Below are 22,339 nucleotides of genomic sequence, written 5' to 3'. Positions count from 1 at the left end.
ATAAATGAAAGGAAATTAAAACAAAAAACAAAAAAATGTGATGAAAACGAGATGAAACCAAAAATTACATCAAAAAATAACAAGAAATGAAGGATAACAAGTTTTTTCATCTTACATTTTTATCAGTCTTCTTATCTACTATCTCTGGTATGTTGGATGTCTTATGTGTATAGTACGCTGCTTGTGGTTATTATGCATACTATTTTTTGTCATGTATGTGATTTGTATGTACAACTTACACACAGATGGTCTGGCACAAATGAAGTTCCTAACAGAAAATAGAGTTCTTTTGAAAATGACTTTCTGTTCTTCTGTTATTAAAAGCAGCTGAGTACACCTGAGAACCTGGACCAGAACCTCCTGTCTGGATCCAGATCAGAAGCAACCACGGACCTGCAGCCAGAGACTGGATCAGTCCAGAAACCAGGATCCGGATCAGAAGAAACCAGAAACTTTATGGCTGAACCAAGTGCAGACCTGATACCGATGTTCAGATCAGACACTTCAGATCCAGACCTGCAGCCTGGACCAAGAGTGGAGCTAAAACCTGTATCTAGACCAGCTGATCCCCAAAACTTGTGGTCCAGATTAAGATTAAACCTGAAAGCAGAATCCACATTACACATGAAGTCCGAATCTAAATCAGAGGACATGGAAGATCTGAAACCTGGATCTGAATCAGAGGAGACTGCAGAAATCCAACTAGAATCAGGATCAGAAGGATCCAGACTAGAGTTAAAACCTGGATCTAGACCTGATGAGATTCAAAACCGATGTCCCAGATTAAGACTAAACATGAAGTCTGGATCCAGATCAGAACAGCCAGTAGACCTTCAGACAAGATCTGGATCAGACCTGATGCCTGAATCTAGATCAGAAAAGACCAAAAACCAGGAATGTAGATCCAGATCATGGAGAACCAAAGACCTCCAACCCAGATCCAGCTCAGACCTGCTGGCAGAGGTGAGGTCAGAGGACACAAACGTAAAGCCAGGATCCAGATTAAACCTGAGGTCTAACTCTGCACTAGAGGAGACTAGAGACCTGCAGCCTGGATCCAGACCAGAAGATACCAGAGACCTGCAGCCTGGATCCAGACCAGAAGATACCAGAGACCTGCAGCCTGGATCCAGACCAGTGACCAAAGATGTCAGACTACATCCTGCATTAGAGGTTCAGCTCAGATCTGGATCAGAGGAGAACAAAGACTTTCAGTCTGGATCCAGATTAATTCTAAAACCCAGTTCAGATGTGCAGTCCGGATCTGGATCGGATCTGGAGCCTGAATCTATATCAGTGGAGACCAGAAACCTAAAACCTGGATCTGGATCAGAGGATGTTAAACCTGGATCCAATGACTTCAAGGTTTGTTCCACATCAGTCGTGAAGCCCAGATCCAGCTCAGATGTTCATCCAGGACCCAAATCTGACATGAAGTCTGGATTGAGATGGGAGAACAGAGACCTGCAGTTAGGATCAGAGGTAAGTACCTGAAGAACCTTCGACCAATCAGAACCAGGTTCAGTTTACCTGACCACATGGTCTGGGTTCTGTCTGGGCAGGTTCTGATCAGGTCCTGATGATCCTCAGAACTTCAGGTGAAAGTGGACTTTTTCTGGTTGTTATCCAGAGTTCTCCTGAAGCTTTGGAGGCAAACCTGTGTTCTGTTCTGCCTGTTCAGGTGTTCCATCAGGAAGTCCTTCTTCTCTCTGTAACAATCAGCTGCAGCTTCTTCAGGAAACTCATGAGTTCTTCTGTTCAGTGTTTTTATCATCATGATCCGGTCTAAACCACAGACCAGGATCTGGATTAATCAGAGGATTCTTGAATTGATCGGTATCAGATCTCAGCCCTCTGCTGGTAGAACCATGATCTTAGGGCCTCCAGGATTGTTGCTTTAGTGTACAAACATTTATCCTGTTTCATCAACAGACTCCTGGTTGGTTCCTCAGTTGGTTTTGATCCATCAGAGATCCAGGATCTCTGGTGGTCCCAGTTCATCTGAAACACCAGACTTCTGGTTGGAGGTCATGAACCTCCTCATGAGTCTTTGTCATGGCGCCCGTTGCTGTTAAACTTCCACAATGCTCTCTGCTTTAGCCTCCTCTGGTCTCTACAGGATTAAACAGAAGAGGCTTCACCTGCTGGAACAACCAGAAACAACAGCTGGTCTCTGATACCTGAAGTGTTTTATTTGGGACCAGATGGTTCCTGTAGATATTCAATATTTATTGGCTTTATGTTTAAATTCATTGGTTAAAAACCAAACATTTTGTCTCAGTTCCTCTTCATCCAGTTTAACTCCCTGATGTTTCAGGATGGAGAGCTCAGAGAGGAGACGGACCAGAACCGACCCGCTACTGGCGACACCAGGTTAGAACACACCTGTATTATGGGATGCTTCCACTGTCAGAACAGTTTATCAGGTTATCTGTCAGACACAACAAATGTTCTTCTCACATCAATGAAGGCACCAAGAAGATGTTGTTGAACTGCAGTCACATCAGGGGCCTGTTTCATGAAGCAGGTTTTACAAACTCTGAGTTTCTTCCACAACTCTGAGTTGATCTACTCTGAGATAGAAAACTCTGAGTTTTCGGTTTCACAACGGCTGATATGAGTTGGTTTAATTAACTCGGAGTAGTTTGACCCGGAGTTAAGCGCGCGCACCGCAACTCTGAAAAGACAGCATCAATGGAGCCCCGATTCGACGAGTCACCATGGAAACGGGGAAGCGAAAGGCTGCGTTTTTGAACTGGAAGTTTTTAACGCTCTCATATGGCGAGTTTGAACACGTTTTTAGAAAGAAGTGCAACACCGCTGCAGCTGCAAAAGAGAGAGAGACGGCGTGGAGAACAGCCCGGATCAATGCGTAAGTTTAAATGTAGTCCTTTGTAATCGTAATAATATTTTTTTTGTCATTCAAATTTTTATTTTGTTTTAACATAACTTTACAGACATTTCAGATGTTACAGATATGGCAAGAATAGTCCATAGTCTCTATAGTCTGTTGATAAGAAAGAAAAATATATATATATATATATAATAATAAAATAGAAAAAATAAAAAAATATGTATATATATATATATATAAAGTAAAAATAAAACATTCAACAACAACAACAACGTCTTGCAACATAAAGACAGCCCCCACCCTTACCCCTGGCACCCCTCATGCTTCATACACAATTAGAGCATACATAAATAAAATTACACACGATATAATTCTCTCCCCAACCATGCCTTGCACCCCTCTATGGTATCACATCCCTTATGTGGTCCACAAAGACTTCCCATACCTGACTCAATTTATTTGGAACATTATTAACCTTGGCAATCATCTTTTCAAAGGCAGCAGTCTCTGTCATGAGTTTTAACCACTCCACAGGCTCAGGTTTATGTGGACTGTCTGAATGGTAGAATATTAAGTTATTTCATTTAGGTGAAATCTCATGGGGGAGAAGCGCACGTGGCAGCAGCTTAAGATGAAATATAAAAACATTGTTCAAACAGGTCAGACCTCAGCATTATCTCATGGAGGTACTTCATGTTGATCATGTTTTACATTGTAAAGTAGCCTAAATATTAAGTGGCTGTTTGACTGTGCAGTTGTTTTATCCACACATAGCCTAAATGTCTGCATCCATATCATGTCCTGTTAAATAATTAAGACTATTTAAACTAACACAGACTTCTGCTCAGCCAACAGAAAGAAAGTAGATGCCTGTAAAACAGTGGAATAAAATGTCATGGATGCATATAAATATATATATATATATGTATATATACTGAAACATGTCACTGATCGAGGATGAAGAGGATGAAACTGTGTCTGCTGCCTTTACAGAGGGGGATCCAGAAAGGCATACAGAGCTATGTTACTGATAGTTCTCTTCTCATTCACATTTTGGGTGGAATATAGAGTGTGACATTTAGCCTACACTGAAGTATTGCACATTCTCATCCTTTTAACAGAGCATGGCTGGACAGCAGCAGGATGGTTCCTCAGCTTCCACTGCACAGACTGACACAGTGAGATGGATGTTCAGGAAACACCAGAGCTTCATTCTGTGGAATTCATGTGCAACTGTATCATTTAATGTCCTCTATGTATTCCCAGTTATCAGTAAAACAGATTTACAAACTGCATTTGCTGAGAAAAATCCAAAAAACAGATTAGGAGGGCAGATCTGGAAATTGAAATACTGGAGCACAAGTTAGAGGTGGTGATGGTCACAGGTGAATTATGTTAACTACTGGAACATGAACTGAACTATCTTTTATTTGTAGGAAATAAAGAAGAGCAAATGAAATGTGTATCATGTCTTTATTTGCTGTGGTGGTGATGATGGAGACTTAAACTCTAAAGTGATTCTTGCATACGGTGTCTCTGACTGCTCTGCTGTCCTGGATAGCTGCAGGTGGATGGGCTCATCATCTGGGTCTTCAGTTTGTAGGGCAGGGTGTTGCTCTCCTCTAATAGTAATATTATGAAGAACAACACATGCCACAGTAATATCACAGGCCCTCTCAGGGGTCACCCTGAGGAGACGTAGGCTCTGGAAACGGGCTTTCAGCAGGCCTATGGTCATCTCCACCCGGGCTCTGGTCCTGCAGTGAGTCCGGTTGAAGTTCTGTTGGGGGCCTGGTTCAGGGTCAGGGTATGAGGTCATCAGCCTGGGTTGTCATGGTAACCCCTGTCACCCAGCAGAAGGCCATCAAACTCTCCTGTAATGTATAGTGGATACATCAGAGCATATTAAAGGAGGGAGACAAGAGAATTCTATTGTGAAAATCTTTATGCTGCTGACCACGCTGCAGTCTGTTGCTCAGGTTAGACTCTCCATAAATCCTGGAGTCATGAACAGACCCAGACCACGTGGCCTCCACATTAGAAATGATGTATGCAGCATCACATATGATCTGGACAGTGCAGAGAATGACAGATGTTGAACTATGATGCAGTCTTTAACATTTAGAAACAGTAGTCAGTCTACCTGTAGCCTACCTGCACATTTATGCTGTGAATGGACTTCCTGTTCATGATGTGAGGGAGCTGTGATGGGGATGTGTGTGCATCTATGCAGCCAATCACACTGGGAAATCCTAAAAGAAATTAAAATGACTAATCCCAGTCTGAGGCTGCAGCACAATGTCATTAACAGAATATGATTTAAAATGAATGTAACAGATCTCTACATCATTCACCTGCAATCCTGTGGATCCTCCTGATGTTCTGACAGGTTTATGTCCAGGAAAACCACAATGATGAGTAAAAGTGGTTTCAGAGCCAGGAAAACTTTTCTGACTGTCCTCCATACAGTTGTCTTACTCTGCATCTCTGACATTATATAAAAACTTTCATTTGCAAAGAACCGCAGCAACACACAATATCTGCTGGATGTGAGAGCATGACTGGTTGGTAATGTAAATGTAAGGACGGATTAGGTTGTTTATGTAGATTATGGACTTGAAACGATTATGAAACGGTACCGCTCAAACCGATAACTGTCCGGAAATGCGAGAACATTTATGCTCGGTCTGATAACAATCTACCGACGAATATTTAATTATCTGTGCAGTAATGCTGCTCCTTTATCCACTGGATCGTTAATAAAAGCTGTTCTACGCCAAAACTCGCTCGCTTACTGACTGAATGAATGAGGAAATGAAACAGCGTGTGGCTGAAAGAGGGCGGAGACGGAGAGAAACTGGAGGTTTTCTCAGATAAACCTGCTGGTGACCAGGTTAGAGTCATAGAGTCTGTTACTGCGGTAACTGACCGAGAGTTGAAGTTACCCCTCTTTGTGAAACAGGCTAGAGTTACCCCTCTGTCTCAGGGTTAAGTTACCTCGCTTCATGAAACGGAAAACTCTGAGTTTCCCTCATTTCAGGGTTAAGAAACTCAGAGTTTTCACTAAACCTGCTTCGTGAAACAGGGCCCTGGTCTTCAACTGATCAACAGGAAATAAACAATCAGTTTATCAACAGATCATCTAAACGCTCCACAGAGATCTGAGGAACTTTCTGCAGAGCTTCATGTACTACTACATGTTCATGCACTACTACAGTTTTGCCAAGACAGTAAACTGGTTCTTTCCAGTCAGAGACTCCTGCCTGCTGACAGTTCTACATACATTAGTGAAGCATGGCATACGACATCATGGCTTGATCATATTCTGTGTACTGCTGATGCCCACCATAGTATCATAGCGATGGATGTCCTGTATGGCTTTCTATAACTGATCATATTCCTGTTCTCATGGTGCTAAATGTTGGTAGTTTACCTGAATATAATAGTAGTTAATTGTGAGCAGAGTATAAAACTGAATTGGGCCAAGCTTACAGAAGTTGATCTTGAACATTATAGATCAGTGACTGATTGTAATCTTAGCAACATTAATCTATCTGTTGAAGCTATAATATGCAGTAATATTAACTGTAAGGATCAAAAACATATTGATGATCTGTGTGCTATGTATGAATCCATTGTGAATTGTTTAGTGAACGATGACAAAACCTTCTGCCAAAAGAGGAAAAAATATAACATGAGACCTGGGTGGAATGAATCTGTGCGGGAAATACATGCGGAAGCTAAAGAAGCTTTCAATAACTGGGTGATATCAGGGAAGGCAAGGTATGGCCCAGAATGTGAAAGAAATAACTAATGCCAGATTTAAACATGCTGTAAGGTTTATAAAGAATAATGAGGACGCTATGAGATCTAATTCTATGGCCAAAAAACTTCAGCAGAATGAAATCTATGAATTCTGGAGTGAAGTTAGAGCAATAAATAACAGCAAGATGCCTTTACCATCTAGCATCTCTGGTATCTCAGGATCCCAGAATGTTGTTAAGCTCTGGAGGGATCATTATTATCATATTTTAATGGTGTTAATAACCATACATTTATAGCTGGAGATGTTCCTCACCATGCTGGTGTGGTCATCAGGGCGGGTGAAGTATGTGATGCAATAGAAAAACTATCCCTGAATAAAGCATCCGGGCCTGATTTAATAGCAGCAGAGCCTCTAAAGTATGCCAGCAGCAGATTGTCAGTGGTAAGTGCTCTATGCTTCACTGGGTTATTAATGCACGCAGTTTGACCAGAATCCTTATTTTTTATTTATTTATTTTTTGTCTGCATATCTGCTCAAAAATGACACCAACCACCCATGGTGTCATTGCTTAAGCTTTATGTGCAATTTTTTTTTCTTCTTTGTGACTGTGACCATCACCTGCCCTCATGGCAAATTAACCTATCATGTTTATTTCAAGCTGTTTCCTACATTATGCCATTGAGGGCTGTGCACACCCAAGTGAAACATAAAACAAACACAGGACAGACAGAAAGGTGAGGCATTGACAGTGTTCTAAGAGAAAAGGTGCATTTTATTTGTTTGTGCTCTTTAATTCACACCTTAAAACCAGTTACAAATCTAAGACCCTTCACAAACACCTAATACAACAAAATCCCAACTGGATCAATCATGAAGATGTCAGGAGGCCACAAGAAGGATAGATAGAGCAGAGTGAGATCCACAGACACTAACCCAGCAACCTCCACTGACTCAGCGACCGGAGGAACACACTCTATTGAGTTTTGGTAGGTGCCGGTGTGGTGGGTCTGGCATGCATGAAAACCTCCACCAAAAGGAGGGAGCTGTCTCCTCCAGCCCAAGGAGGTCCACCCAGCCCCCCCGCAGGAGCCACCAAGCGGAGACCCAGCCCAGGAGCCCGGAGCGACCCCCCCCCCGACACAGCCAGAGCCCCAAGGCCCGCGCAGCAGAACGGGCCATAGCGGACCCCCACGGCACCCCACCGGCCCACAGCCCCACTCCCCCCACAGCTCCGGCACCCCGGCGGGCAGATGGTGCGGCAGGGCGAGGGTCACTCTCCCTCCGTCTCCGGGGCCCACCCAGGGTGTCGGGGCGGCAAACATTAAATTGGAATGGGCTAGGCCAGAACACCCCCACGCACCGTAATAGGCCCCCCGCCCCGCCCCCCACCCAACCCCCCATCCCACACCCGCCCCCCGTCCCACACCCACCCCCCCGGGGGAGGGCAGAAGGCAGGAGAAGGAGGGGGAGGAGGAGACGAGAAGAAAGGAGAGGACAGGCAGCAGAGCGGGAGGACGAGGGGGACGGAGGAGGGGGGGGCGAGGGAGAGGGGTCAGGGAGGCGGAGGAAGATGCGAGGGGGGGAAGAAAGCAAGGAGGATGAGGGGGAGAGGAGAGGGTACCACGGCCCACCAGACCGGAACCGCAACCGCTAGCCAAAGAGCAACAGGCCATGCCGGAACAGCGCCGCCCCGAGCCCCCCGGGCAACACCCCCGCACAGCACCCCCCGTGGGCGCCGGGAGACGGCCGAGACGCAGCGCGACCCAGCAGAGACCCGGGAGGCAGCGCCCGATCCAGACGGCTGCCAGGCCGCCGCGAGCGCCGGGAACCACGGGAGGCCGATGACACCACACAAAGCGGCCGCCCCCACAAAGAAAGCACGACAGGCGACCCAGCCCGACCGGGTGCCTGACCCAGACGGCTGCCAGGCCGCTACCCGCGACGTTTTTAGTCGCAAATGGCGACCCAGCGACCGCCCAAACTGAGGGCCCGATCCAGCCGAACCGCCCACCACACCCCCCACGGAAGCAGCCACCCCGCACGACGCCACGAGACCCTGGCGCCCGCGGCGACCCGGCGACCGCCCAAACCGAGCGCCGCCCGGGTGGCAAGGCCAACCACGTCGAGCCACAGGGGACAGCACCTGGAAGATTAGCCAAGCATGCAGTAACACCAAGCTAGGCATTCATGCATATAGACAGAGGATTCTGAGGAGTTGATGGCTGTAAAGTGTCGTCGATGCGGCCCGCTCGGTCCTGCTGACAGCGACTGGGTTCCTAACTGAAGACAATCATTAGTTACACAATGCCAAAGTACATAAGCAGCAACGTATATTGGGATTATGTGGTGGTGTGGTGGCTCTTGCTAATAGGCAGAGTCGTTTGATGGATGTTGTAATAAAGAGTATGTCTGAAAGTCTGATGCTATTGCAATCCTTCTGTTCTAATTCTAACCAACAGTTGGCATCTACGGTAGGTTGTGTCCATAGAATAAGATATTGTAGCTGGTTAGCTAAATAATAATGCATAAAATTTGGTGCTTCTAGACCTCCTTCGGCTTTACTTTTCTGAAGAGTAGATAGACTGATTTTTGCTTTTTTATTATTCCAGTAAAATTTTGTGATAGCCGAGTCCAGCGACTGGAACCAGTTGGACGTTGGTTTGAATGGAATCATTGCAAAGAAGTAATTTATTTTTGGTAGGATTTTCATTTTGATAGTAGCTATTCGTCCCATAAGAGATATAGGGAGATTGTTCCAGCGCTGTAGGTCATTGGTGATGTTATCCAGTAATGGGGGAAAATTTAAGTGAGCTAATTCAGATAATTTAGGTGAAATCTTTATGCCTAAGTATTTTAAGTTGCCTGTAGGGAAAGAGTAGTGAGGGTCTTGGTCTGCAGGACTCCATGAATTTTCTGTGATCGGAAGTAATGTTGATTTTGTCCAATTTATGGAATAATCTGATAACTCTGAAAATTTAGTTATTAAGTTAAATACTTCCCTTAATGAAATAGCCGGTTCTTCTAAATAAAGTAATATATCATCTGCGTATAAATTAATTTTGTGTTCTGTTGCCCCAGAGCGGATTCCTTGGATCCTGACATCCTGACGCACAGCTGTTGCCAACGGCTCAATGAATATCACAAATAACAAAGGAGAGAGTGGACAGCCCTGTCTGGTGCCTCTCTGTAAGGTGAAAGTCTTTGAGGTGATTCCATTAGTGGTGACAGTCGCTTTGGGAGAATCATATAGTGCTGATACCCAGTGAATAAATGACTCTCCAAAGCCAAGCTTATTTAGAACAGCAAAGAGGAAGGACCAGTTAACTTTGTCAAAGGCTTTTTCTGCATCCAACGATATGATAACTGCCTTTTTGTCCTGCCGCTGTGACATGTTAATCAAATTTAAGAGCCTTCTTACGTTGTTGGTAGAGTGTCGACCTTTAATAAAGCCGGTTTGATCATTATGTATAATTGTTGAAATTACTGTCTCTCGTCTAGACGCCAAGGCCTTTGCAATAATTTTAATGTCGGTGTTAATTAGTGATATCGGGCGATAGCTTGACGGAAGGGTCTGGTCTTTATCTGGTTTTAATAAAAGTTTAATTGCTGCTGTGTTCATATGAGGCCGTATGTGACCGCTGGTTTTAATTTCTGTTACTAATCTAAAAAACAGTGGAGCCAACCAGAAGTGCTTCAGAAAACCGTCTGGACCTGGTGCCTTACCATTAGGTATACTGTCTAGAGCACTGGACAGCTCATTTATGGACAGTGGAGCATCTAGGATATTTTTATGTTCAGTAGATAACTGAGGCATATTTAAACTACTGAGAAATGCCTCGATATGCTCAGGGTTGGGTTTGTTATTTTCTGAATATAGATTCCAATAATAATTGTAGAAAATATGATTAATTTCTTCTGGTGATTGTGTATACTCACCAGTTGTCCCTTTTATCGCTGTTATGAGAGATTTTTCCCGATTGCGTTGGAGTTGGTTTGCAAGAAATTTGCCTGATTTGTTATTATGCTCAAAGTTGTTGTATCGCAATTGTTGTATTATGAACTCGGTCCTTTTGGATAACATCTCATCTAGCTGTATTTTTGTATTTTGTAATTCAGTCCATATTTGATTATTTGGGTTTGTTGTATATTCATCAGTTAGTTGTTTAATTTTATCTTCTAGATCTCTTTCTAATTTTTGATCTTGTTTCTTTTTATAAGATGAATATGATATAATTTTACCTCCAGAATCCTTTTTAACTGCAGCCCTCGTGCCGGTTGTTAAGGATAAAACTGGAAAGATAACTAGCATAGATAACTATAGACCTATTGCTTTGGCAAATGTACTTTCGAAAGTGCTAGAAAAAATCTTCTTGGACAGACTTGAACAGTATATTTACACCCATGATAACCAGTTTGGTTTTAAAAGTGAGCATGGGACAGATTTATGTTTATATGCACTAAAAGAGATTGTTAGCACTTATAAAAGAAAGAATAGTACAACCTTCTGATGTTTTTTGATGCATCAGAAGCGTTTGACCGAGTCAACCATGGGAAGCTATTTGCTAAACTTCAGCATGGAGGGTTCCCAATGTACATGATTAGAATATTACAGTACTGGTAGAATGACCAGACAATGCATGTACGCTGGGGTACGAGCACCTCTGCTCCCTTTCTAGTGTCCAATGGTGTGAGACAAGGAGGAATTCTATCACCTCTATTTGTTCATTTATACATGGATGATCTGTCTAGACAGTTGAACCAGTGGAGAACAGGATGTATGGGGGGGGGGGTTGCTTATTAATCATCTGGCATATGCTGACGACTTGGTCATCATGTCGCCCTGGAGTGCAGGTTTACAACAACTGCTTAGAATTTGTTCTTTTTATGGTGTACAATATGATCTCATGTTCAATTCAAGGAAGAGTGTTATTTTAATTGTAGAAACCAAAGAGGACCAGAAGTCAGAATTTCCCTCATTGGTGTTAGCAGACCAAGTGCTGGGTGTTGTTAGTGAATTCTGGTATCTTGGACATGTGATCAGAGACCATCTATATGATGATGATGACATTCAACGTCAGTGCCGTAAATTGTATGCACGAGCTAATATGCTAGCTCAGAAATGTGGTAAATGTACGGATAATGTCAGATTGCTGTGTTTAGATCCTACTGTACACCATTGTATACAGCACATCTGTGGTGCAGGGACAGTGCTGCAATGATGCTTTTAGGATTCTACTCAAGCATCCGACATGGACTAGTATTAGTCACATGTTCATAAATAGTAATGTGACAACTTTTTATGCCATCCTGAGGAAAAGTATGTATAGTTTTATGTGTCGTCTTAAAGTGTCAAACAGGGTCATTATGGCCCAAGTGATGCCTGAAACTAAGAGACACCAAATATATGTCATGCTTCTGGAAGCACTGGAATAGATGCTGATATGTTTTTAACTGGTTTGTGCTGTTTATTTAATGTATTGTTTTTATTGTCTGTGTACTTTGTGTATGGACCTGAGTCTGGAATAAAGTTTATTATTATTATTATATTCTATTGATGTGTAAAATGGTCTGCTGCCCCTCTTCATCTGCATGTAGAAGATGAGTGGATGTTCAGCAGCAGGTCTTAGATGGTCCCATGTAGAAGATATCAGGTTTGTAGTTTAAACCTGAACACTGCTGAAGGAACTAAACCGTAGAACTGAAGGTCTCCAGGAGACATCATGTGATTATACCTGTACATCCCATAATGCATCGGTTCTTCTTCTTTGGTAGTGGGCAGACGGCAGAGCCGCAGATCACGCTGGGAAAGGACACCTCAAGTGGAGCAGACTCCGCCCACCACATCCTCCTGACCAATCAGAGGCTGCTGTCTACATTTGAACATCTGGTAGAAGAGGTGAAGGTTTCCCTTAAAGCAGCTCGATGTCATGATTAGAAAAATACTCAAGTAAAAGTAATGTTAGTTGAAATGATGAATGTTTAATGTGAGTCAGTGTGAAGTACAGTCCCTATATTACCTGAGTAGCGACAACTGGGGATTTGACACTATTTTGTTTCCATTCACTGTACCATGCACTAATGCACCCGTGACTGTGTGTGTACTCGCTTAGCACTATGTGTTTTATTTGGATTTTTACATTCTAAGCTTTCGAGTCATCGTTCAAAAGTAAAAAAGGAAGATTGCTTATCAATAACTAGAAAAGCACTCGGAGAGCGCATACCTCCGCCATGCCGTTTGTCTATCTGTCTGTGTGTGTGTGTGTGTGTGTGTGTGTGTCTGTCTGTCTGTCTGTCTGTCTTTCTGTCTGTCTGTCTGTCTGTCTGTCTGTCTGTCTGTTTGTCTGTTAAGGTCGAAGGACAATTGAGAGATGGCCTTGCGGCCATCTCTCAATTGGACAGAGAGCTTCAAAAAATTCCTGGATCCAGACGGTGATCCGGATCACCTCCAAAATCTAATCGATTCTTACTCTTGCTCTTCCGGACATTCTGTAAAAATTTGGTGAAAATCCGTCCATGACTTTTTGAGTTATGCTGTTAACAGACAAACAGACAGACAGACACACACACACACACACACACACACACACACACACACACACACACACACACACACACACACGGACAGACAGACAAACAATCTCCGGTGATTACATAACCTCCTGGCGGAGGTAATAATGATTTTTTGTTACAATTTAGAGGACACAGGAACTCTACTGGAGTCTATCCCAAATATAGGATGTGCAGCGCGAGGTGCACATTCACGAAAACTAGCTATTTGTGGATTATTTACTGATTTCAAGACATGTTTTGGACAAAACATTTTACTGGCTTGTTTTGTCTGGATGTCCAAGGTTGGATTATGGCCATTTTTAGTGGAATATTTTCATCTGTGACTAGTTTTGAGCCTTCAAAGGTGAGTTGTGCTGTTTACGTTATTTGCTGTTAGTTGGACAAATGTGTTTATATTACCCGCTGTGGTAATCACATCTGAAAGTGGTTTATACCGGCGGATTCATGAGAATCTAAGCTTTCCATGGATGTATAATGTTTCTATCATCGAGTTTGCAGCTTCGGTCAATTTAGCAAAATACGTTTGAAGTTTGAAGTTTAACGGGTTATCCCGTTAAACTTCAGCGGCCCGTATTTCATGCATCTCCGTGCATGAAAATGGTCAAAGTCAAAATAACCACAACTGCCTAAAATCACATCAAACTTTTCTATCTGTCATTCACCCATACATCATAACATGAAAGTACATACATGGACTAACCTGGCACAAAAACCATGAAGTCGGTTTCCATCCCACTCTCCGGACTTTATTTTCCCACAGTTTCATTCTTTCACTATTACTGGGAAATCTAAACATGTGGAATCCCTTCTCTGACCGATTTATGCACCCAAAGACACAACAGCCCGTCATTTTTCAGGTATTTAGGGAGCGAAAAAAGACCTAGAATTACTCTCTGCGGTGTAAACAACGTTAACAGGAAAACCCGGTGTTCATGAATAGGAAACAGAATGGCTCCATAGATCACGTGACTAAAATTTTTTGGACCCGTCATGTCGCTACTCTGGTAATATAGGGACTCTAGTGTGAAGGTTCTCAATAGAACATTTTTCTACTGCAGGTCAGAAGGTTGATGTCCAGCAGCTGTGGAGGAGGAGGACTGACTGAAGCCCAACACACTCTGGACACACTGACTCAGGTACACACACACCTGGTCCAGGTACAGTGACCTCCACCGTCAGTCCAAATGCTGCTCAGTGTGCTGGTTCTGAAGCTAAACGGTTCCAGATTCACACACCCAGAACCAGGACCTGGAGCAGAACAAGGACCTCTGAAGACAGACAGGACCTGATTCAAGTGAGTCCAGGTCTGGAGGATTCTCTGCCTGACAGGCTGAACTCAGGGAACCAGAACTGAACAGTTTCTTTCTCACGTTTCTTCACCGTGGTTCCTTTTAAAATCCTGCCGCTCTGAGGAACCGGAACATCCTGAAGGAGAACTCAGAGGTCTTCTGCCAGTAGAACAATGGAAACCAGAAAATAAAGAAACATTTTTTAATGAACTTTACATGAATGTTAAATCCTGGATCAGCGGTTAGAACAGTTACCTCACAGCTAGAAGATCCCCCGTTCAGGTCCCAGCCAGGTTGGGGTTCTGGTTCTGGTCTGTCTGCATGGAGCCTCCATGTTTGCCTGCTGGGTTCTCCAGGTTCTCCAGCTTCCTCCCACTGTCCAGAAACATGCTGAGGTTAACTGGTGATTCTGAATTGTCCGTAGGTGTGAATGTGAGTGTGATTGTTTGTCTTTATGTGTAGCCGTGTGACAGACTGTTACCTGTCCAGGTGACCTAGTGAGGGTTAATGTCTCTGCTGTCTAGATAATGGATGTTAAATCCTGGAACCTTCATGTCTCCTCATCCTGTAGATGATTTTCTATCTCCAACATTCCAGACTTCTTCTCTCCTCTGCTCCTCAGCTGTAGGAGATGTTTCTTCATGCTGGATGGATCTCCAAATCTGCTGCAGTCGTTTTGTTTCTGGAGGATATCTAAATGAGGTTCTAAACTTCAGGTTCTGTTTGTCTCCAGGCTGCAGCCAGTGAAGCAGAGAGCCTGCAGCAGAGTCTGGATCAGCTCAGAACCAGCAGGAAGCTATTGCCTCTGAAGGCTCTGACGGAGAAGCTGAAGAGGGGCGGCACTAGGACTAGTCCACCTTCAGCTGGGCCAACGGGTCAGGTCCACATGGTTCTGAAGGACCTGCAGAGTCTGAACAGCAGAATCACCTCAAAGCTGCAGCAGCTGGAACCGCTGGTCACATTCCTGAAGATCACACAGCAGGTACAGCACCAGAACCAGTCCAGACCCAGTCCAGAACGCGTCTACCTAGAACCAGCACAGTCCAGAACCAATCTATCTGATATCAGTGGACCCAGTACCAGTGGACCCAGTACCAGTGGACCCAGTACCAGTTTACCCTGTAACCCAGTACCAGTCCAGCCCATCTCTGTATGACTGCTGGACTAGAACAGGTGGTTCTGGCCCAGTATCGTGGTGTTACTACGTTTACTAGCTCCACCTCGTGCCTGCGTTTCTTCATAAAGTGTTGAGCAATCTTCTGAACTGATAATGGACCAGATTACTCAACTCAACTCAACTTTATTTATAAAGCGCTTTTAAAACAGCAGCCACTGAAACAAAGTGCTGTACAATAAGCAATAAATAATAAATTAAAACATTAAAAACAATAAATAAAACATACACATTTTAAAACAGCAGCACAATAAAACAGAAGCAGAGTCTCATGCTGTGTTAAAAGCCAGTGAGTAAAAATAGGTCTTAAGTTTAGTTTTAAAAACCAAAAGTGAGGGAGCCTCTCTGATGTGCAAAGGGAGATTATTCCATCATCTGGGAGCAGCAACAGAGAAGGCTCTATCTCCTCTGAATTTCCACCTGGACCTTGGAACCTCCAGAAGCAGCTGATCAGCTGATCTGAGGGTTCGTGAGGAGGCATGAGGATGGAGCAGCTCAGAGAGGTAGGGAGGGGCCAGACCAATTAAAGCTTTAAAAACAAATAAAAGAACCTTAAAATCAACCCTAAAATGCACGGGGAGCCAATGAAGGGAGGCTAAAACGGGTGTAATGTGCTCATGTTTTCGTGTGCTGGTTAAAAGATGGGCAGCAGCATTTTGAGCACACTGGAGACGTGCTACGGCAGACTGGCTGGCTCCAAGGTACAATGAATTACAATAATCCAGTCTGGTGGTAATAAAAGCATGGATGACCATCTCAAAGTGCTCTTGTGTTAAAAAGGGCTTCACCTTGGCTAATCGACGCAGGTGAAAGAAGCTAGCCTTCACCACGGTGCTGATTTGATGGTCAAATTTAAAATCAGAGTCCATCTTAAAACCCAGGTTGGAAACTACCGGCTTAACATAGTGAGCCAGGGGGCCCAAGTCAACAGGGGGAGACTCACAAGGGCCACTGGGACCGAACACCGTTACCTCAGTTTTCATTTCATTAAAACATACAAAATTTAAGGCCATCCAGGCTTTAATGTCATCAAGACAGGACAGAAGCGGTTTGACAGTCTTTCTTTTTCAATGGCACATAAATTTGTGTGTCATCCACATAACAATGGAAGGTGATGCCGTGCTTCCTGAGGATGAATCCCATAGGAAGTAGGTATAAGGAAAAAAGGAGAGGCCCTAAAATCGAACCCTGTGGGACCCCAAAAGACAATGGAGCAGGGGGGATTCAAAGATATCCAGGCTCACACTCATAGTTCTGCCAGACAAATAGGTCCTAAACCACTGCAGTGCACTACCACTAATGCCCACCGAGTGCTGCAAGCGAGATATTAAAATATTGTGGTCCACAGTGTCAAATGCAGCAGTTAAATCCAGAAGAACAAGAACCACATAATCCCCAGAGTTGTTTGCCAGGACAACATCATTAAAAACCCGTAGCAATGCTGACTCCGTGCTATGCAGGGTCTTAAAACCAGACTGAAAAACCTCCAATACATTGTGCTCATCTAAAAAGGACTTCAGCTGGGCATGAACAACTTTCTCTAAAATTTTGAAAAGAAAGGGCAGCTTGGAGATTGGTCTGAAGTTAGATAAAACTGTGGTGTCAAGGCCAGGTTTCTTCAGCAGTTGTTGGACTACAGCGTGTTTAAAAGTAGTGGGGACCACGCCACTGGACAGACAGCTGTTAATGACGGTTAAGACTGACTGCCCAATACATGGAAAAACCTCTTTCAAAAAATGAGGCGGGATGGAGTCATGAGGGGACCCTGATGGCTTTATGTGGCCGACAATGTCTGTTAAAGACGACAGAGTAACAGACTCAAATTTATCGAGCCCAGCCGGGCAACAGACAGTCAGAGGGGTCGACAGCAGGAGCTGAGATCAGAGCCCTTTTGCTAACAACTTTATCAATAAAAAACTCCTGAAATTTGATGCACAGTTCCATGGATGGTTCCTGGCAAACAGGCTTGGGAACATTTAAACAAAGTCAATGGTATTAAAAAAAACTCAAGGGTTGGGCGGTTTGACTCAATGACTCCAGCTAAGTGAGTCCTTTTTGGCTTCCTTAACCACAGTCTGATAGTCTCTCCAGCAGTCTTTCAAATTTAAAAACGACACTTGCAGCTTGTCCTTCCTCCACCTGCGCTCGGCTCTACGACACTACTTCCTGGCTGCTCTAGTTGCGTCGTTGAACCAGGGCTCCAATTTTGCTCCATGATGTGCAGTCTTTAAAGGAGCCACAGAGTTCAAAATACCCTGACAGGTAGAATGAAACCATGAGCTGAGTTCTTCTGTATCCATAGAGGATAGACTAGAGGGGACGCACAGCTGAGCAGAGCAAGCAGCAGAGAACCGGCCAGCAGAGAGGGAGTTAAAGACCCGACAGTGACGAGCAGGAGCTCTAGATTTAAGTACAACACTTGAAAAGCCGACATTAAAAATCACAGGCTTATGATCAGAGAATATGTTATCATGGATCTCAGTATTCGACACAGACAGTCCATGAGATAGAACCAAGTCTAACGTGTGTCCGTGTTCATGTGTGGGACCCGACATACACTGAACCACATTAAAAGAGTCAGTAAGACTTAGAAAGTCCTTCACCAGCAGCTTATCAGGACAGCACACATGGATATTAAGATAACAACAATTAGGACACGATCATAGTTGGGGATGATTCCAGCCAGAAAGTCAGAGAAGTCCTTTTAAAAAGTCCTTATTGTACTTGGGAGGCCGATAGATGACTGCACACAGCACCGGGTCCGACCGGCCAACCTCAACAACACCTCAAAGCTGGAGAAAGACGAAGGAACGGGCCACTGCCTGCATCTAAACTTATTATTAAAAACAGTGGCCGTTCCTCCTCCACGGCCTGACGTTCGCGGGGAGTTAAAGAAAGAGCAGCCGTCCGGGATCAAATCAACAAGGGCGCTGCACTCACCATCGCTGATCCAAGTCTCTGTCACACAGAGGAAGTCCAGGCTCCAGGAGCAAAAGAAGTCCCTCAGAATAAAAGCTTTGTTTGCCAATGATCTGGCATTCACCAGGCCAATCCTGGCATGGGGAGTGACAGGCGGATCGGGGATTCGGGTGGCCTGCTGCAGTGTCGCCAGGTTCCGGAGGTTTAATCCACGCCGCTGGAGCCGAGGAGAGCAGGGGTGGCGCGGCAGGAATTTCTCATCCAGGCAGGCGACGGGTACCAGGCAGGAGGCGACGGGGTCCAGAAAACGCTGGGGTAAGCTCAAGGAAAGCAACATCCGTCGTCTTGTCCAGCAAGCGAACGACGTTGAGGACGTGGTCACCAGGTAGGCCTTAGCCCTCACCCACAGACCGCCGCATTTACCGCGGCGGTGTGGATGCTTCCGTGGAGGAGGTAGGTTCGGTGTCCGGAGCAGGTAAGCCGGAATTCCCCTTGAAGGCAGAGGCAAAGCTTTGTGGCCACCATTATTCAAATCAATCACAAATCCGACTTTACATCGCAAATACAACAAGGTTTGTCAATCATACGTCAGCAGAGACTCAACCTTTCCAGTGCCAAGGACCAGAAACACAACAAACACCAACCAAACGGAGAGCAACAGACGAGCGGCCAAACACACCAGGGCCAGATTATTGATCACTAATTGATTAAACAGATGAAATACAGCTGATGGAGCTATGGGTATAGATGGCTGGTCTCAGACATCAGACTATTCCCCACTGATACAGAACGTAGAACGTTCTGCTGCTCCTCAGGGTTCTGCTTCAAGGGAACCTGGTTCTGTGTAGAGACCTGGATCTAAAATCAGTAACATATAGACAGATGAAGGGGAGTCAGAGGAACGTACTTGTACAAAAGATCATCTACTTTAGGCATCACCAGTGCAGACCCCCTCAGCCAATCATCCTCTGTGCACGTGAACACCCCGTGCCGGTAACCCGTTCTGGACCAATCACCGACCTTAGCTCCCCACTTGGTGCCGGTCAGTCGGACAGGGATCCTCGGTGCAGAATATCAGAGTTTAACGGCAGCTACATGTTTCCCTTTATTCTTTGGACTGATGTTCTTCATTGTTCTGTGGGTCCATGAGAATGTAAGTGGAGGTCTCGTTCTATGGAGTTTGTATTTGTTACATAAATGCCGCTGTCACTCTGTTATTTCAGTTCACTCTGTTGTTATTAGCAGGTACACAGACAGCCATCCAGTATATCTTAGCTTGTTTCTGTTTTTTTTCTGTCAAGATGGGGTGCTGAGTGTCCGTTAATGAGAAATAAAATGAACTTTTTTGATTTTGGCAAATGGCTGCAATGACACAGAGAGTGAAAAAGTTCAAGGGGTCTGAATACTTTCCGTACCCACTGTATGACATTTGGGCAAACTATTTCACTCATTCACAGGTGTAACCGAGGGCATCATTGACTACGTTTATATGTCATAAATATTCGGGTTAAAGTCGATATTCCAGTTTCTGAAACATTTGGAATAACCCGTTTACGTGCATAAACAGACAAAGTTACTCCTGTTTACATAATCAGCGTAATCAATTGGGATATTTCCATCCAAACTGTGAAGCACAGACAACGTCATGACGCAAATTGCGTCATTTCCGTTTCTTCCGTTTACCTCTCCTTGTGTATTTCCAGTGGGTCGCGCGCCAGACGCGGCATACAAGTAGTTGCCGTACTGAAAAGACCAAGATTTCTTTCGGATGAAACATGCGCAGAACGCAAATTAATGTTTCTTTCTATAGGGATATTCCGATGCGTGTTTATATGACGAGATATTCGGGTTAGAAAAGGAATAACCCAGGGGTCTTATTCGGGTTTTTAAAAACTGGAATATGAGCATATTCGGGTTTTTGCGGGTGTTTACATGGCTGTACGCAAACGGGTTATTGCTAATATTCCGGTTATGAAAGGGTTATTGACTGCATATAAACGTAGCCATTGACAAGGATCACATGTGTGAAGTTCCATCACATACGGTGAAAAAACGGTAATTTTATTATCATACTGTATTATATTCCTGTATTATAATAATCTTTATTTTGATGAATATGCACATCTACAGGGAGATACTTTGTTTGCTATTAAAAAATAAAGAACATAATTACACACGTGTTGTGAAGTTTTTCATGTGTGGTGACGATGGAATTAAGAACAGATTATGATGACCATATAAGTTGTTCAATAAAACAAATCAATGAAAAAAACATAAAAGACTGAAAAAATGTCTGAAATACTAAAAACCTAAGTAATTCTTACTTTTTTGACTGAAGGCTTCCTGTAAGCTATTTTAAAATAACATTGAGTAATATTCATAAAATATACACAATTATTAATTATAATTTCGGGAATATTTTTTAGCAGATTTTCTTACAGATAATGGTTGTGAAAGATCAATATTGACCTTAACAACAGAAAACAAATTGAATGGTGTCGGTAGGTCAAGTTTCCTGTGAGCTATTTCAAAATAAAACTAATTAATATGTGTAAAATATACACAATTATTACTTATAGTTTTGGGAATATTTTTAGCAGATTTTCTTACAAATAATGGTTGTGAAAGATCAATGTTGGCCTCAACAACAGATAACAAGTTGAATGGTGTTGGTAGGTCAGGTTTCCTGTGAGCTATTTCAAAATAAAACTAAGTAATATGTCTAAAATATACACAATTAATACTTATAGTTTTGGGAATATTTTTACCACATTTTCTAAGAAAGATCAATATCAACCATACAAATAGATGATGAGTAGATTGGTGTTGGTCAGATTAAATTGTTGTGACCTATTTCAAAATAAAATGGAGAAATATTAATATCACACTCAATGGTATATATTGAAATGTTTTATCTGTAGGACATAATGGTTGTAAAAGAACAGCAGAACACATCACAAATATTTTGTGGTTGGTCGGCTGGAATCTCTGAGAACAATTTCCAAAAATGGAAATATAAATAACTCTTGTTGACTGAACACTTCTTCTTTGTGAGGTGTTTTTAAATGCATTTTCTTCTAGATAATGCTTGTGAAAGATGTATAATCAACTTAAACAGACAGTATTTGTATGGGTTTTTTTCTCCTTGATTGTCCAAACAGAAAAATCACTGATTGCAATTTTGCGACGGTCCCTGAACGCTCCGGCTGCCGCACGGAACTCCGACTGACATTCAACGTTGATCCTTTTAGTTTTCACCACAATTATTGTGGTTGGTGAGTTGATGGCAACTGTGAAATGTCTCTCTGACTTAACTGTACAAAATAATACCAACCTGGCTGGAATTGGTGCGGTTTTCGTGACGCTATTAAGGCTAGAAATGGAAAAAACAAGCGAATGTCGAATATAAAACCAATTTCACTTCGGTCTCCGTCTCGCGCTGAGTTGGGGACTGTTGATAAATTACTTGACTCCCCCTTATGTGTGTACTCTGTAGGAAGGCATACATGCAGCTTGGTGTTTGTAGATTGTTGACGCTCCCTAAATGTTGAGAGGCTCCTTTCTGTGTTAAAAGTCATTGTGGTGTCTTTAATGTTTAGTAAAAATAATATCTTATAGAATAAGATGCACTATTTGTTATTTAGACAGAGGATTTAATTCACTTTGTTTTATTCTTTATTTAGAAACCACACACATCATACCATCTGTAAAAAACAGTAAAAGTTCATCTTCCTCTGGCATCATCGGAATGAGTAAAATAAATGAGT

The 22,339-nt window shown here is 43.3% G+C and overlaps 1 protein-coding gene and 1 long non-coding RNA gene across 7 annotated transcripts in view; one reads left to right on the top strand and one right to left on the bottom strand.

The window, feature by feature from the left end:
* Positions 1–22,339, top strand: part of LOC127537061 (uncharacterized) — a 35,383-nt gene that overhangs the window by 9,495 nt on the left and 3,549 nt on the right. For all 6 annotated transcript variants that reach the window (XM_051958751.1, XM_051958754.1, XM_051958755.1 and 3 more), the window contains 5 exons: positions 325–1,482; positions 2,318–2,373; positions 12,393–12,516; positions 14,249–14,326; positions 15,213–15,461. In XM_051958751.1, coding sequence (XP_051814711.1) covers positions 325–1,482; positions 2,318–2,373; positions 12,393–12,516; positions 14,249–14,326; positions 15,213–15,461 — 1,665 coding nt within the window. The remainder of the gene's footprint in view (positions 1–324; positions 1,483–2,317; positions 2,374–12,392; positions 12,517–14,248; positions 14,327–15,212; positions 15,462–22,339) is intronic.
* LOC127537071 (uncharacterized) lies at positions 4,309–6,063 on the bottom strand. The gene is made up of 3 exons (XR_007946553.1): positions 5,209–6,063; positions 5,009–5,106; positions 4,309–4,923 (listed from the first exon to the last, which is right to left on the bottom strand). It is a non-coding gene; the product is annotated as an uncharacterized LOC127537071 (long non-coding RNA).

Source organism: Acanthochromis polyacanthus, chromosome 14, assembly GCF_021347895.1.
Source record: "Acanthochromis polyacanthus isolate Apoly-LR-REF ecotype Palm Island chromosome 14, KAUST_Apoly_ChrSc, whole genome shotgun sequence".
Classification (NCBI taxonomy): domain Eukaryota; kingdom Metazoa; phylum Chordata; class Actinopteri; family Pomacentridae; genus Acanthochromis; species Acanthochromis polyacanthus.
This window is presented reverse-complemented; position numbering and strand designations above follow the sequence as displayed.